General features: G+C 39.5%; 1 protein-coding gene across 1 annotated transcript in view; it reads right to left on the reverse strand.

The window, feature by feature from the left end:
- Positions 1-17194, reverse strand: part of grin3a (glutamate receptor, ionotropic, N-methyl-D-aspartate 3A) — a 44392-nt gene that overhangs the window by 21158 nt on the left and 6040 nt on the right. The window contains exon 2 of the mRNA XM_031855394.1: positions 11185-11915. Coding sequence (XP_031711254.1) covers positions 11185-11915 — 731 coding nt within the window. The remainder of the gene's footprint in view (positions 1-11184; positions 11916-17194) is intronic.

Genomic DNA, 17194 nt, shown 5'->3' on the forward strand with positions numbered 1-17194 from the left:
AAATATCATTCATTTTGATGTAATTAACATTCATAATTAGTATGGTAGTTGTAAACACTACTGAAATGGGGATTCACATTACGCTTCATTGATGCTATCAAAACACCAGATACCTTGCTTTAGGAACTATAACATTCACATTCCCCTTAATTCTAGCTGAGCATATAGGATTTTTTAATTTTATTTACTTAGATGTCAAACTTGACAGTATATGTTTAACCATGGAAACATCTTTCAGTTCCTTGATAATTTACTTATGAGGACTGTGTGATATTGTCAAAAATTCCCCTACTTGATTAAAGCTATTGAAAAATCAAAGATACTTGTTTGGGTTAAAAAAAAATGCTTGGTAAAAGTAAGGGAACAATCGCAGTCATGGGTTTAAGATATTGAAAGGTCGGGTCGTGAGTTTAGAAAACCACAGCGGTCTCCCTTGTCAAAGTCACATACTTTGTTGATTCAATCCACCGCAGCCTGCTCCCCGAGAGGCTTTGCTGTACTGTGACAACATCACGCTACACTACTTCTGACATTTGGGCACATAGAAATATGTCATTGGAGGCATTTAAACAAATGAGCAAAGCAACACTTTTTATGCAAGACAGTTTCATTGAAGAGGAACAAAGATCTACCCAACAGGGATACAATGGTTGACAAAATCTGCAATTTAAGGACCCTCACGGTAAATTGAAGGCCTCTTGGATTGAAACAATTTTGTCTTATATCAGTGTTTAAAGCATATCTTCTTTACACTTGCAGGTCAAGTTAACTGCAAGATGCACAGTTGCTCAATACGTTTTCTGCTGGCTTGCTTTTTTTATTACAATTGCCAGTAAGAAAAACACCTTTTCCAGGAGTTCTGTGGCTGCAGGATTTACAGGCTTAAATGTACGATTATATTTTACCCTTGGTTAGTTTATACAAAAATCCCAATTTAATAGTGTAACACCAGCACTGGAGAGGTGTATTATCTAGGTGGCCTTAGTGGCTGTCCAAAGTGTGTTTGTGTGTGTGTGTGTGTGTGTGTGTGCGTGTGACAGGATAAGGCAGACCACGGTCCAGTGATCACACCATCTCTTTCACTGAGCCATGCTACTGGCTGTCTGAGAGTGTCAGATATCAGAGCAGACAGACACACTCGCACTCACACAGAGAAAAACACACACACTTGTCCACTGGAATGGATATCTTTGGACGTAGGAAAGAATGCGGGCATCCGTTCTGTGCAAGGAGATGCACACCGCTTTGATATGCCTTCAGGTGGTAATGATGTGAAAGACGTGACCTTTACCGAAATTTCTTTTTTGTGTCAACTTGTTCACTGTAAAAAAAAAAGGAAAAAATAAATCCCTTTTCCACCACCTTGTCTACTTTCCTACATCTTTAACTGGTGTTAAGTCGACCTGACAGCTCAACTAGTCCGTCTGAAGGTCAGTTTCTTCACTGCAGCGTGTAGCTGTTAATCTACCTGCAGACTGTGTCTTTTTCCTCTTCATATTTAATGAAAGTGACATGCTCTTGCACATTCCTAACAGTGCAGAGGGTGTTGCGTGTGAAAAGGGCACATATTATGAGAGTCACTTTTGGAAGGTGACGTTACAGATAGTTTCAGACTAATACTAGCAGGGTATGACAGCAGAGTGGAGTCGTATGAAGGGAGCCGAGTTTCACAATGTTTCCCGCTGCAGAAAGCTGCTCCTTGGAAAGTCAAAGATGCTCTCTCTTGCTAATAAATCGCACCATCGTGTATGAGTGTACAAGTGTCTTTCTCTTTATAGGATTTGATGGACCATTTTCTGTCATGCATGAATAGACATCATGCCACTCACATAAGCAGAACTCCAGGGTGCTCATTGCAACCTGGCTTCATCCTAATTGGCTCCACTTGTTAATGAACTATTACTGTTGTATCATCACAATTAATACTTATGTACTTGTACAGGACTTTCATGCAGGAGACCGCTGTTCATGTCCGGTGCAAAACTTAACATTTTGTCACGTCAGTCGTTAGCCACTCAGTAGTCACGTTGGTCGTTAGTCAGTCAGGTAAATATCGATCACACTCAATTTATGAAAGTGGTTTTGTTGCCTATAAACCTAACTTACTGTGAAGACAGACATTTATTTTGAAAAAACACCATGCATGAAAACGTGATATGAAAACAATTTGATGGTCAATTTTTTTTAATGTATGCAAAAGGGAAACTGCAAACGCCCTCTGATTTAGGCCACTTAAATAACTAAATCCTCAATTGGAATTGGGACTTCTTCTGTCACTCTTGACATTGTGGAGAGGCACTGACAGATGTTTGAAGTAGTTAAAGTTAAAAGTAGCCCTTGACTTTCTGAAACTTTGGATGAAACCTGTTTCAGTGAATACATTCACATCACGATCCCACCACAACTGGCTGTGACTGTGCATCATCTCCGTACCAAAATAGCAGCCATTGCTCCACAAAAAGGCTACATTTATCAAAAACTTACACAACCAAACAAAAAACCCCAGATCCGACCAATAAATCAGAATTTAGCACTGAGGTGTGAACTGAGCCGTATAGTCCTCAAGTACCTATGTCGAAAAGATTTAGTCCAGGAAGCTGATGACTCATGCAAGGACAGATGCATGTTGGATACATTTTCAGGCGTCTCTTTTTCAGATTCATATTTATGCAAGACATTGACATCCTTTAAATCCAGACCTGCTACAGCCCCTCCTACGCTCCAATAAAAATGTTAACTTTCTATACAATGCGACATGATTCATTTCCACTCCATGAAATAAAAAATTGGTTGAATTTGAAGCAGAGGAGTCGACGAGTGACGTCTAGGTGAATCACATCTATAACCCAGCGACACTAACTTAATGTCATGCCCGCCTCGTCTTCTTTCCTCGTGAATCACCAAAAAAAATGATTCCGAGTATGAGGCAGGTTACAACCATAGAGTAGTGCTCGTGTTCACATCAGCGGCCATGAAGGAGAGTGAGCGAAAAAAGCAAGCTGAATTAAAAAGGATTGAAATGCACCTCAACTTTTCACATTTTATATCACTTGCAAAATATCAATCAACAACATTAAACATGTTTTTTTTCAGTTAGCGTCACAACATCTTGTTCTTAACACCAAAAGATATATGTTCATGCCGCAGACTCTTCTGTAGCATAGAAGGAGCATCCCTCCTTGTTAAACCAATCCTTCCCTGAAGCAAACAGAACGTGTTTTACTTATATCGGTTCAGGGAATGCAAACCTCAAAGCGGACATTCATTACATATCATTTATCTATCTTTACAGCTCAGCTGGTGGGCACATCAGGGTACTCTGCTTGCCTTTGGCGGGCATGCATTGCTTTAAATGTTTGTTATCGCGAAGGACTGTCTCTGGTGAAAATAAAAAATGAATAAGATAAGCTGCTGATATGTATCTTATCTGTTATAACACAGGGCTTTTGCCCCTGTGGTTTATCTGTATCTGCATCTCCAGGGCCTACCTGTGTCTTTCTTTTCCTGAACACTACCCTTTCTCTTCCCCTGCTTTCTTATCACATATTTAACCTCCTAGCCAGTAACTCTCCTCCCTCAGCTTCTCAGTCTAGTGGAAAAACCTTATCGTGCCTCGCATAGGCTTTTACACAGATACTTTGGAATAGCACCATGTTGGTCTTTTCCCTTTTTATAGAAGGAGCTTAATTATACCATACAGACTCCTGCTCACTGATCTTCATCTGGTAAAAATACAACAATTTGATAATCTTAATATTTTTGAGTCCTTAAAAGCTTTTTATACTTAATCAACAGATTCTGCATTCATAATCTGTAGGCAATGGGACAATATTTGGTCTGAAGCATTCTGGTTTGTAGTCGAGTAAAGTATCGACCAATTACGTTCGAGCAAACTGTGGTCGAATGCAGTCCAGGTCGAGAGCAAAAGAGGCGGAACCCATTGGCCGAAATGCAATCTCTGACGATGATTTAGATATTTGTTGGTTTACAATTTGTTTGGAAACTATAGCTGCTCCAATCCAGTTGTAGTCGTGGTCTCTCAACTCCAACTCCAGTCTTGCATCTCAAGTTGCTAATCGGATTGTACACAATGAGCAGAGACCGGAAAAAGGGATTCTTGGCCTCGGATATTTTGCGGCTGCATCAGAATCCCCGGAAATGTAGCCCCATGGCCCCAGATGCTTATCCGTCGCCAAACCTATAGCCAATGGGTTCCCAGATTGCCTATTACATGCAATAGTATGTGTGCAAGTTGAAATGTTGGTGGAACTATAGAGTAACAGACTAGGCTACCAATTGGATTCATCATCTTGAGAGCATAATTATTAATTAATTATCTCTTTTAGATTTTTTTATATTCCTTGTGTAACAAATATTTTTTACATTTCTTTTGAAAAGTAGGACATATTTTTCCTGATTTGTATAGTGGTAGTATATAATCATAAGCAAATGGAACGAAGCAATTAGTTGCTGTTATTGGGATTATTATTATGATCTTTATTATTATTATTACCACAAAACATTTCTACTACTACTACTGCTACTACTACTAGTAATAATAATAATACATATCTGGGGTGTGACCATCAGAGTATATCCATGGTACAGCTTGACCGAAGCCTGAGAAAGCAAATGGAGAGAGAAATGGGATTGAAAGTAATAATGAATAAATCAATTAGCCAAGCAGAATAGCCTGTGATAACTGATTAACCCCAAGGATAATAAAACATCTGATTTATCAAAATGTTGTGGTAATCTTTCTACATTATCAGATTACTTTTGTTTCATTATTTATTCATACCATAAATTATATATGTCAGTATTTTTAGTCTATAAATATTATGTACAATCATGTAGAAGAACATTTATTGTCGACATTTTTCTGTTTTCTCAATTGAAATAATTGCCAAGATTCCTTTAAAAGAATTTTTCCATTTGGAATTACATAACATGATACTAAAACTGTCTGATTAACTCTACTTTCACCTTTTGCATTTTCTGTGCACACTTGCATTCACATGTACACACCTATACACACACACGCACACATTCACACATACACACACACAAATATATATACTGTACATACACGTGTATACATACATATCCATACATACACACACAAACATACATACAAACCTACATACATACACATACAGACACACAAACATATATTCATCATTATGTTATTCAAGTGACACCAGACATATTTTCATACTGGCAGAAAAGGTCAGCGAGGTCTGTAATACTGTTGTTCTGGGCGCATTCTAAGTTTTACTCCTAAGTTATGATTTGTCCCATACTCTTTGGAAAAAGAGGAAATACAAATACCACCAAACATCAGCACCAGTACAAATAGTACATATAGCCAGCCTACCATCCGTTTATCAGGGGGGTTCATGTATATCTGCTACGACAGAAGTTTTTTTACAAATAGCAACATGGCCTGGTACATCTTGATTAATGAGGATAATCACACCCTTAGCCTCTGTCTCTCTAACACACACACATACGCACTCAGACCCAACACACAGACTTGGCTTCTTCTCATTGCCATCCTGTCCTGTTAACCAAGAAAAAGAGAGACGATGTCCTGCTTTAATCCAGCTTCTCATAAATGCTGCTGGATCAGATTTGTCCAAAGGGTTTAGGTCCAAAAACCAAAGGAAAGACAGGCTCTCTTCACACAACCTGTCGTGGCTCTGGCTGGCTGTTTCATTTACAGCGGAAAATCTGTTCACGCACTCACTGATAATATTTGTGCATAAATGTTTTCAAATTGAACATTGAGTAATGCTAGACATGGTAGCCTGAGTTTTTAAAATACATTTTTCGTGACAATTGCTGGAGACAATAAAAAGAGAAAACATTTTGCTGTTGAGGCTTTCAGGGGATCTCAAATATCAATCAAATCTTTTCTGTTGCTCATCTGTCACATGCTTTCTGGCTTCTACCGTATTGACAACACTCCCTTCCAGATCAGCTCCGCACCTGATACCACAGCTCTACCAAACCGACGACAGTCCCTCTCACTGCAATAGAAATTAAAAAACGACTGAAAGTGACTGCAGGATTTTGAAGGGTGTAAGACAAGGGTTCACTAGAGAGATCTTTGGGATTAAAAGGTGAGAAACAAACGTTACAATGTATCTGTAAATAATTGGGTTTGGAGTATTACCTTCTAATCATTTTGTGAAGGGGACATTGCTCTTTTGCATCCTGGTCACAACTTGTATACATATACAACCTGTGAAAAGAGGCCATGACTATAATGCTTTGTTTTCAGAGGTCATAAGCCCTAAACCTTGGAAAATACTGACGATGAAAAGAAACAAATGAAAGAAAGTTTGAACGTTTAACCTGACTAACTAATTTGAGTTTTGTACAATGTAATGCGAGCGATTTTTACACAAACTATTCTAGAAAAAGTCAGGAGGGGGCCATCTTTTAAAGTTCCCTATTTCACCTCTAATGGTTTTCAAGAGGTGTTTTTTCAGTCTTTTCATCTTTTCCTTTCCTTATAGGTCTAATAATAACGTCACTGACTTCATTTACTTTCTTGCACAATACAATAAGTTGTCACTATAGGGCGGTCATATGGATTTAAGATAATTGGTTATCATCAGTGTTTGAGAAACACCCATTCTCTGTAAGAAAATCTTATTTTTTTAAATGAACTTAATCTTTGCCAGAATGTTAACAAGACCTGCAAAAGACACATTTCTGGTTCTACAAAAACAACATGTATGACATATAACCGCTGAGCTGGCGGTTTCTGGATTGATGATTTTTTAAATGTAGTGTCTAACTAGAGACCATCTCACCGGCTGTGAAGCCAAATCGGGCCAGAGGCTTTCCTAGTTCCTATACCCCTACTTCTGGTGTCCCTAGAGTGTTGAGCACAAAGGTCGAGTGGCTGTTCCAAGTCGAGAACCTTGTGGGTCACGGAGAGTCCGACTCTAGGTCCTATGAAGAAACCATTACTAACGTTTTTATTTTCTCGGTGATGGTCAACCCAACAAATACGGCCTGTCGTTTGTTTTATCACAGTAATGAAACATAAATGATGACGTTATCATGATTTGTTTGAATGTAATCTTGTAGAATTAAGTTTTTGGTGATAAACCTGAATAATACAGTTCCTTGAAAGATATAGTTGTCAAATTACATTAGAAATATTTTAGTAAGACATATTTGTATCCTTCCTTTTCCATTTTAACCTTAGAGCTGTTTTGCTTTCTGGTTTGCAGCCTTTTGCAAGTTTATGGCTATTTTACATTAGAATGATGAACAAGTTGCAGTCAGTGCGTGTTTGTGTGTATAAAAGAGGCCCTAAGCAAAGACTCTATGCACTTTGTTGTATATTCTTTCAACTTAGTGCAGTGAATAAATGCATCATTTCTGCCTTTTAGGGTTTTTTTTTTAGTTCTCAGGTACACAGATATCATGATGTATAGTAGATGATTGTCTTGCAATGTATTGAGTATCGCAGAATCGTTGTTGCGTGATATCATATTATATATGAAATTGCACTGTGTTTCAGAAAAACAAGGTTTTAAGCTTTAATATCTCATAAATAAATACATAATTGGGGCTTGAGGGTTTTTGTGACCTCTCTAAAATCTCATCATATGCCTTCTATCTGATCTCCAGATCCCAGCTGATCTCAGACTTAATAAACATAGCATTATTCTAGGATCATATCAAACTTTAATGTATCAGAGCACCTCCAGTGTCTAATGTCAGCCCTGAAACAAAAATAAGTCAAAATTGCTTTCAAAATATATAAAGTCTGACTTTCAGAAACTTTCATGTGCAAATTTCCGGTTCCGGTACTCCAAGAACCTTCCCCACACACTCAACTCGTTGGTATCTTTTACTCTCCCTCAGGTAGTCTACATCCCTTTTGCCCTCAGTCATTGTGTGCAATATCATGACTTGTCATGGCACCTGCTTAGTAGAAAACAGTAGACATATATGAAGTAGTTTTTTAAAAAGTATATTGGAAGCAACAAAAACATTGGTTTCTACTTTCTAGAAAGTTGTCGTCATCCATTTAGTTTTAGAAAAAAAAACATCTTAGTCTTAAGGTAAGTAGGTAACCCTTACCCTAAGAAAAACAAAAGTACGTAAATAAGTAAGTCACCCAAGGGTGCCATGTGCGTCAATATCAGTGTCGAGGGGCATAACAAAGAGTCGGTATTTGGCAGCCTGGGAGTTCGGGCTGTAAAAACAGACAGGCGACAGATCATTGTATCTGACAACTAAACCACACTGTGTCCACAATCAGATTAAAGTTCATTTAAAAAAGAAAAGGAAATCAATAAAATTGTTAGAGTGCGCAACAGAAGTTAATGGTAATAGATGATGATCACAACACCGATTCAATTCATCGCCAATCTTTCTAACCTGGTGAGACATACGGAAATTGGAAAAAGAACAAAAAGTCAACATATATTAATCTCTGCAGCATGAAATGCGATGGGGCAGTCCAAACAATCCCACGGCTCTACAAAAACTGAATTGCTAAAAAAATGAATAACATTTCTGACAAAATGAAATAAAAAAAAAATAGCCTTTTTTAATCTTTGCAGGTAACATAGAAACCTAAATCCTTTCATTTTCTCCAGCATCTCCAGCTGGTGACAGTATCATATATATTACTATCTAATTTATATAGCTTTCCCTGAACCAGGCATATGGCTGACTTTTCCAAATCTCAGGTGTGTATAACAGCTTGGATCAGACAAAGTTTGGGAAACGAAACCTCTTCGGGTAAATCCTTTGCCTTCACAGGGTCAACAACAGGGCCTGGTAAAAGGTCCTGTAACACGTGTTCTTCGTTCTGTGATAAGTAAAACACTGGCAGGCTAATCAACACTTTACAACAGCTTAAAATGAACCAAAGACATGAAAAAACGCAATCAAAAATCTCCTCCATTCTTCTATATGTTCATCACGTTCAAACACTTCTCCTCCTGGGGGATCTGCTGAATCAGATGTTTTGAGGAGAATCTCAGTAGAAAAGGTCACACTCTTATGGTAATACAGTGGTGTATGATCACACACTCATTCATCGTTCACATCTTACTGTAGCTCTAAAAAGTAGAGTGGCCCAGCTGCAGATTACGACGCTGCTGCTAAATGCAAATCCTCACACTTTATCATTTTACCCCACTGCTGCAGTTATTGAGTGAATATAATGGGCGTTAGAATGTGCCGCACGATTGTGAATACATGCACCTTTGCAAATGAGTATGAATATGAGTTTCTGTGGCGAATTCCAGACTGACGTAGCAGCTAAAGTATGAGTAAACATCTCCACGATGTGTGAGAAGTACATTATTCCACAATGCACAATGAGGGCTGTTGGGTCGAGATGACCTAGGTTTTTAAATGCAGATTATTTCAGCAAAATGGCTCTAAAAAAAACACTATGCTCCCGAGCACAATCCCCAAAGCAGGAAGACAAAGTCCTCCTCTGATGGGAATGAGACACTTGGGTTGATGTTGTAACCATCATATTCTGCTCTCCCTTAGCCTGCCAGAGAAGATACAATACCTTGCAAAAATGAAAGGTTATCATGTCTGTCTCCCTACTTGAACGGTTGACAGTTGACCTGGATGTGACCCACTTGCAAGCTATAGATTGTGCTGCTATGTTTGGCAGAGGAGTTTCAAAAAGGGGAAGCACCAGCGAGCATTTGGAATGCTGACACTGGAAGGGCAAGATTGCCAGATTACCAGTCTCTGAAGACATTCCATGTTTTCTCTTGCGTCATATGCTTTGTGACAAACAATACAAGATGTATGGGAAAAGTGGGTCCAGCAATTACCTATTCTTCACAATCTGGGCCCTCACATGGCTGTGGATGAATGTCTGCTTGCATTTAACACCATATATACCAAACACACTGGACAAATTTGGTATCAAAATAAAGGCAGCATGTAATGCACAGTCGAGCAGCTAAATGCAATTCATCGCACCTTGTCATTTTATTACACTGCTGCACATATTGATTGTATATATTGTTCGAATAGGCTGCTTACTTGTTCATGCATCCACCTTTGTAGATGTGTATGAATGTGTGTTTCCATGGCGAATTCCAAATTGACGTTGCTGGACTGTGGCCAAAACATGTGCATGATGGGAGAGAAGTACATTATACCACAACAAAGACAAAGTCGAAAGAAAAGGCTGAATCACATACGTGAACAGCACTGTGGAGAGAGAGGGTGCGAGGGGTGGGAAGGAGAATGAGGGCTGTTGGGTGGAGACGACCCAGGATTTGGAATGCGGCCGGCAGCTGTTTTCAGCAAAATTGCTCTGAAAACTCACTTTCCTTGCCAACTTTTTACAGCACAAAGACAAGGTTAGCAAGTAGCTCACAATGCCTGATTCTTTTTTTGCTCTATATGCCTGGAATATAAAGGCATACACTGGGAAACACACAGGGCAAGCACCTGCAGAGTATTAGGGCATCAGTGTTGCACTAGACGTGGTTGACACACTGAATAATCATTTATTTACATGTGGAAGTTTGCCATCTTGGGGACAATACAAAAATCAAGCAAGAGTTTCTCTATAAAGCTATAAAAACACCGAAAATATTTTTCTTTCAGGTCAGTCAGTGAGATTTAATGACAATTTGTGCATTGTCCATACTCACGTAATAGGTATTCACTATGTATGGTGGTAGGGGTTGCCATATCAACTTAAAAGGTATACGTCAGTGTTGTGTTCACAGCATGTTTCCAGGCCAGGTTTAAATCGCCAAAGGCTTTGCTACCCATAAACAAAAGTGGAGACTAAGAGATGCCTGGGATTCATAAATAAGCATTCAAATTTTGAAAACAAGACTACAAAATGGTTAACTGTGATCTAAGTCTGTGTGATTTGTAGAAAATAGCTGAAAACATAAGTAAAGCCCTTTAACGCTATCAAAATCATTTTCCAGTGTTGTTTATGCTGCCAAATAATGTGTTTATTTTATTAGCAGCCATGCAGCAATGGTATTCCACGTTGCTGAAACAATCCTTTTTATGTTGCAGGAACATCATCAAGATCATAAAATCATCAATCATTGACAACAACATGCATTCTCAGAGTTTGTGGTCATTGCATTTGATTTTATGTGAATGTGTAGGTGCAAATGTGACTTAAGTATCCACATGATTCCTTACCTTGACAAGTACTCCCCTGAGCTGCTGTTGCTCTTTTGTATATCCATACAGTTAGTAGTCCCAGGTATGAGTGCTAGAGCAGGATTCTCTTTGGCTGCACTGCCCACAGCCCGCGCGATTAGCTCCAATGAGTCGTGTACGAAGTGATCCAGAGAAGGGGCCTCCATGACCCCATGTGCCAGTAGCCCCAGTGGCAGCCCTTCTGTTCTCAGCTCGGCCACATTTTGGCTGTCCCCCAACACCCAGTGAAACTCTGGGAGCGTCATCCGACTGGCCAGCGTCCACAGACGCCGCACTTCGCGGATCTCACACCCAAATGTCACCACACTCTTTGTGGATGAAGGTTCTCTCAAGGCCTCCAGCTGCCGCATGAGAGCTTGTTGCTGGTCTAATTTGGAGGAGGAAGTGGACGAAGAAGCAGAGGATGAGGCAGCAGGGGAGAAATAAGGCAAAGATGATGAAGACGCCTCAGCTCCTGTAGCCACATCTGATGCCACTCCTGATGAAGATGAGACCGATGACAAGGTTGAAGCGGTAGTTGTCAGATTGACAAGAGCGCCCAAGTGGAAGCGAGTGCTGTTGTTGATGAGGAGGAGGAAGTCGCTAATGTCCCAATCCTGACAGAGCAAAATACTGATATCCCACCAGCCGTTCATCATTAGCAGGGTAGAGAGGAGCCGGGATGGTGGGGCCTCCACGGTCCGCATCGCCAGTTGGAAATGGAGAGGATTCTGTGGAGAGATTGAAAAAGGGTAACGGGTGAATGGGCAAGTGAATTGGGAAAGGGAAAAAAAGGGGAATGAACGTACAAGGGGAGAGGGTGAGTAACATTTAAGAAATGGAAAAATGAATGGTAAAGATATCAGGCATATTGGATTGGAGAGATGGGATACAGACGAGGGGCCATTGTAAAAATAAACAGGAAGAAATAAAGGGAATGGAAATGTAAGGGTGATGGAAGATTAACACGTAGTGATGGGGGGGGGACAAAGGATTGGTGAGGGTCAGTTGGATTTAATAGAGGGCAGAGAGATAGGGGAAAGACATTATAGGATGTTTTTTGGAATAAAGGGTAGATTGCGAGAAAGGAGAAAGATACAAATGAAATGGAGAAAAGGCAAAACAAGGACAATGGAAGGATGGTGCAGGAGGAGGTTCGGTGCAACATTAAGGAAGATGGGGGGGGCGATTTTATGGGGCACCAGGAAGGAGAAACAGATTTAGTAGAGCAGAGAATAGAAGAAAAAAGGTAAGGAAAGAAAGACAGAAAGGTCATAAATCCAACAGCAGTTACTTTCTGTCTAAGAATTCAATTTTCTCCTCGAGAACAAATACATTCAGCGGGATATAATGGATTTCAGCCTCCACTTACCTGCTCCCATGAATATCATTATTCACATCATAAGAAATACACAACATCTATCTCAAGAGCATTTGAAGAAAGTTGAAGAAACTCAACTGGGCCTTTCACATACTATGCTTGGTCAGTTCCGTGTGATATAATTCCCAACTCTGCTTTGCAATTCATGAATTCATCAGTTGATTGATGATGTCTGGACAGATCAATGGGTAGAGCACAGCAATGGTGTGTGGTTTCCACCTGGACCAGTAATGATAAAAGTGTGGTCTCCTAGTGGTGATGAAAACCACCCACCTAATCAATGCTAAATGCTCAATAAATCTACAAAATGCTCTGTTTATTTTCAAAATACATTTTTGTAGTATCTTCACCAAATATAGAGATTAGTATTTTTTCATTATTGGGTTTCTGAAATAAAAATGGATCCCAACTATAGTTTGTATTACGTAAGAGGCTGAGTGCTTGCTTGTCTTGTAGTTTGGGAAATGGGCTTTCTGTCAGTATTGTTTTAAATTGGCCAGTTCAGGCTTCAGAAGAGAACAACAATAGATCCCGTTTAAGGACCATACAGGCAGAATTACATCAAGTTATTTTCTCTACATTGCAGCTGAACATTTTCCACACTATATAACCTTTATAGATTGATTTCCCACCTTCCGGGCTACAGTTGGTTTTACTTAATTTCAGTATGTTGAATCACTTTGGAGAATCTCTGAATTTGCTTGAGATAGATAATCCTTCTGGAAAGATTACCTTCATTCAGTGTGGCACAAAGGCTGTAAAACAGCCTTATGCACAGCACACTGACTGTAATCCTGCGGGCTTAATAATAAGTAAAAATAATAGTACAAAAGTTTGCAGTGCTTCTCGTCCCACAGCGTTGCCAACACCTGCGCAAAAAATACATCAAAACGTGCGGCCTGATCGGGAATGGTGAATGAGCGATATCTCTGATCATTTCCAAAGGTATTTATCTCAAATACAGACGTACGTACCAAAGGTATATATCTCAAACAAAGGTATATCTCAAATACAGAAATGACGTATCTCAAACAAAGGTATGTATCTCAAAGACAGAAATGATGCAAGTGATAGCGATACATTTGAGATGTATCTCAAATACAAAGGTGCGATAGCTCCCGTCATTTCCAAAGGTATGTCATTTGCCCCAATCACCATGGTAAACTGTGACACACATGTACGCGCTGTCAACTATGTGTTTCTATGAGGCAATAGCTGCTCTCAAGTTCAAGTTCCATCACGAATACAAGAATCAATCCAAGAGTATAAATCTATTGTAAGATATCTTTCGAAGAGTTTTTATTCATTTTTTGAGTGTCCTCCTAGGAATGTCCAGCAACGCAAGCGATCAGTGCGCCTGCGCAAGCCCCTGCAGTGCAAAACCTGTTGTTTGACCAAAATATTGTAATGAATTGCTGTAAATTTACTGTGGATTCACAACTGTATCTTACAATATTTCATAATAACTGTAACATACAGTTGAATGTTCATCCTTTCCATGTAAATTAACAGGTAACCATAGCCGCAAATTACAGTAATTTATCAGCATACTTTTTTGAAAAATTTTTTTTTTTTATTATACTACATTCATCCCGGTAAGGGGATGATTTGTGGGTGGAAATACGCTTCTCTCAGTTCACTGAGTCCCTATCCATAAACATTGCAATGTTGATTGTGGGCTAATGTTCCTGCTTTGATGAAAGACAATTTTTTATTAATCAAACAGCTCATAGCCCACTAATCATTTTTAAATGACAAGACGTGATCAAATGTTACTGAACGTGACTTCGAACAGCACAGCTTCTGTAGTCATCCTTCTGAGCACAGCCAAGTGGGAATTTTGGACTCAGATTCATCAGGTGTCCAGAAACAATTGTTAAATACACCTGACTAAACCAAGCCAAGCACTCATTTTCATACCTCACTAAACTAAACTAAACTAAAAATGCTTTCTGAAAGGTTGGACATTTTATTCTGAAACATATTGTATGCTATATAACATTGTTGACAGTAATACAATATGATAAATATGTATGCTTTGTAACTAATAGGCTGCAGGCAAAACCACCGAATGGGTCCACTGGCTCCCTCAGTGCCATTATGATCAGACCAGTACAAACCTACTGCACTCTACACATGCAGTGCATTGCACTTACAGGATTATAGTGAGCCAGAAGATCAGAGCTGATACATTTAAAAGTTGACACAGTCACCCCTGTAATACTGGGCTGCCAGATCTGCTTCAGTGTACCTTGGCATATACTGTACTCAACATACCAGTCACCCAGGCAATCAATATGTCTTGCACTCACACACGCAGAACTACACACACTCAAAAACGCCCTCAGCTTCTCTGTTTAATTTACTTTACAACTTTTCCACAAGCTTTACACTAAAAGCCCATTAGATTAATCTATTGGTTAATTTCACTCATTTCATTCATCACATCACCCAATGGGCATCCAAATAAGGAAAGCATTGTTCCTCCACTTATGGCATGTACATAGAAGTATTATTGCTGCAGTTCTAGAAGTCTCGGAAATAAATGGTAATTCAGCCCACAGGGCATCAGACTTCCACCTCCTCTCATCCCCAAGGAGGATTTGAGGATTTATTCTCAGCTGTGGCACGTCTGCACTGTGATCACCATAAATCTGTAACCCCCTCTTTGTTCCTCATATAAATAAACAGGCAGGAATTTGCCCGGATGTGCGGCTGCCTTCTCTCTTACATAAATACAGAGATCTGCTGCTTTCGACGAACTGGGAAATCCCAGCTTTGTTGTCACTCTGCTCTCTTTCATCACTCTTCTCTCTTCAGAAATCTGTTTTTTTTGTCCAAACATACATTTGCTGTTATTTGTTTATGTGAAGAAACTCGCAAGCCTTGCTTTTTGGTAAAACTGCAGGGACTGGCAAAATCTCGAGCCAGTAGACAAATCAAAGTAAACTAGTAATGGCTCGGTATTGATCTTTCCTTGATTAGATGATTCATTGTGAGGAAAGTGTGAAAACTGATTCTAGGTTTCTGGGACTGTTTTCTTTTTTTTTTTTAACAAGATCACAGAAGTTAACAAAAACAAAATTGTCCCGTCTTGCAATAATTTCGACAAAGTGTTGTTTTAGCAGAAAACAATATGTTGCAACTGTGTTTTAAAAAAACAACTATTGTCAACATTGTTGATTTCACAGCAAAACTTCCCTACGGCCCAACCCCTAACTCCATAGACCTACCCATGGCTCTTAGCCTTTCATCCTACTGGCCTCCTTGTGTCACTGCCAGCGTTATTTATGATGGAACAATGACATCCTCCATTAACTCTCCTCATAGTCACTAAAGCCCTATCATTCATCTTCCTAGATAGATTGTCAGGATATAATTACTCCAATATCCTAATCAGCATAATCTACAAATTAATTTACCTGCATCTAATTGAAAAGACAATCTCAGGCTCACATGGGTGTGATATTTACTTTATTTTCTCAGTAAAAGTATGCATTCCAAAAACCATCTCTGAGTTATTACTATCACCATTCCATCACCACTGCCCCTTAGCCTAAACTCACTGTGGGTATTTAAAGCTTGTGGAGACTAACACAGCTACACAACCCGAAAGACAGAGGTTAAACAAAATGACCTTGAAATAGCCTTTTACTTCACTTATTTTTGGACACAATAAGGAAGTCAAATACCGGCGCTGGGGCAGTGGCTCTCGGCGTCTTAATGCAGGCATGCACACAGAGGGACAAACATCCATTCACATGATGGGTATTGAAACGAAGTTCTTCATTCAGTGTTGCCAGGTCATATTGCCAGTTTCCTGCCCAATCACAACTCAAAAACCCACCCAATAAAATAGAGACCAGTCCAAATCATAAACTTGCCAGAAACACGTGTAAAATTGTAAAACCATTACATGCGAAAACACATCATAAGCATACTAAGCTAAATATCTGCAAGATGAGTATAGGCTATTTCAACCCACAAAGAGTGAAGTACGACAACCAAATACACAAATTCCCATGTCAATGTCAGTAATGATAAAGTCAAGGTAGGAAGGTCCTCTGTTATCGCAAGCGAGGATTGAATACAACTCATATCAACCAAATTTCATTCACCAGCCCAAGGCTATCTTTCCCAGCCTAACTTAATGAAAAGTAGCACATCCGGGTGGAAACCAGCCCAATCTGATAACTGACTATTGGAATCGGTACTCCGTTAGGTGTACTGGTAATGATACTGGCATTGTGATTTAAACAATACCCAGCTTTTGTGGGAGGGGTGCTGTATGGGTCAAACTAAAACAGGACTTGACCGGCGGTCTTGTCCTGTATGAAATGATTGAGTGATTGCTACTGACGTCAAATACCTTTCGATCATAACTCGCCTTACGTTACAATTGTACTTATTCTTATCCATAGCATGATGTTTTTTTTAAAACCCAAACCACGTACGTTTGTTAACCTAACCGCCACAGTTTCATAAAGTTAACCACATGTAAAACCACAAGAACACCTTCTGCGTAAAGCTACTACCAAATAATCTGCCCCCGCATCATTATAGTGACGTCAGGGGTTTCTGCCTTGAGAGCAAAATATGACAAATAGGGACGAGATCGCGTTGCTTCAA

Source organism: Anarrhichthys ocellatus, unplaced genomic scaffold (assembly GCF_004355925.1).
Source record: "Anarrhichthys ocellatus isolate YVR2014 unplaced genomic scaffold, GSC_Weel_1.0 scaffold16, whole genome shotgun sequence".
Lineage (NCBI taxonomy): Eukaryota > Metazoa > Chordata > Actinopteri > Perciformes > Anarhichadidae > Anarrhichthys > Anarrhichthys ocellatus.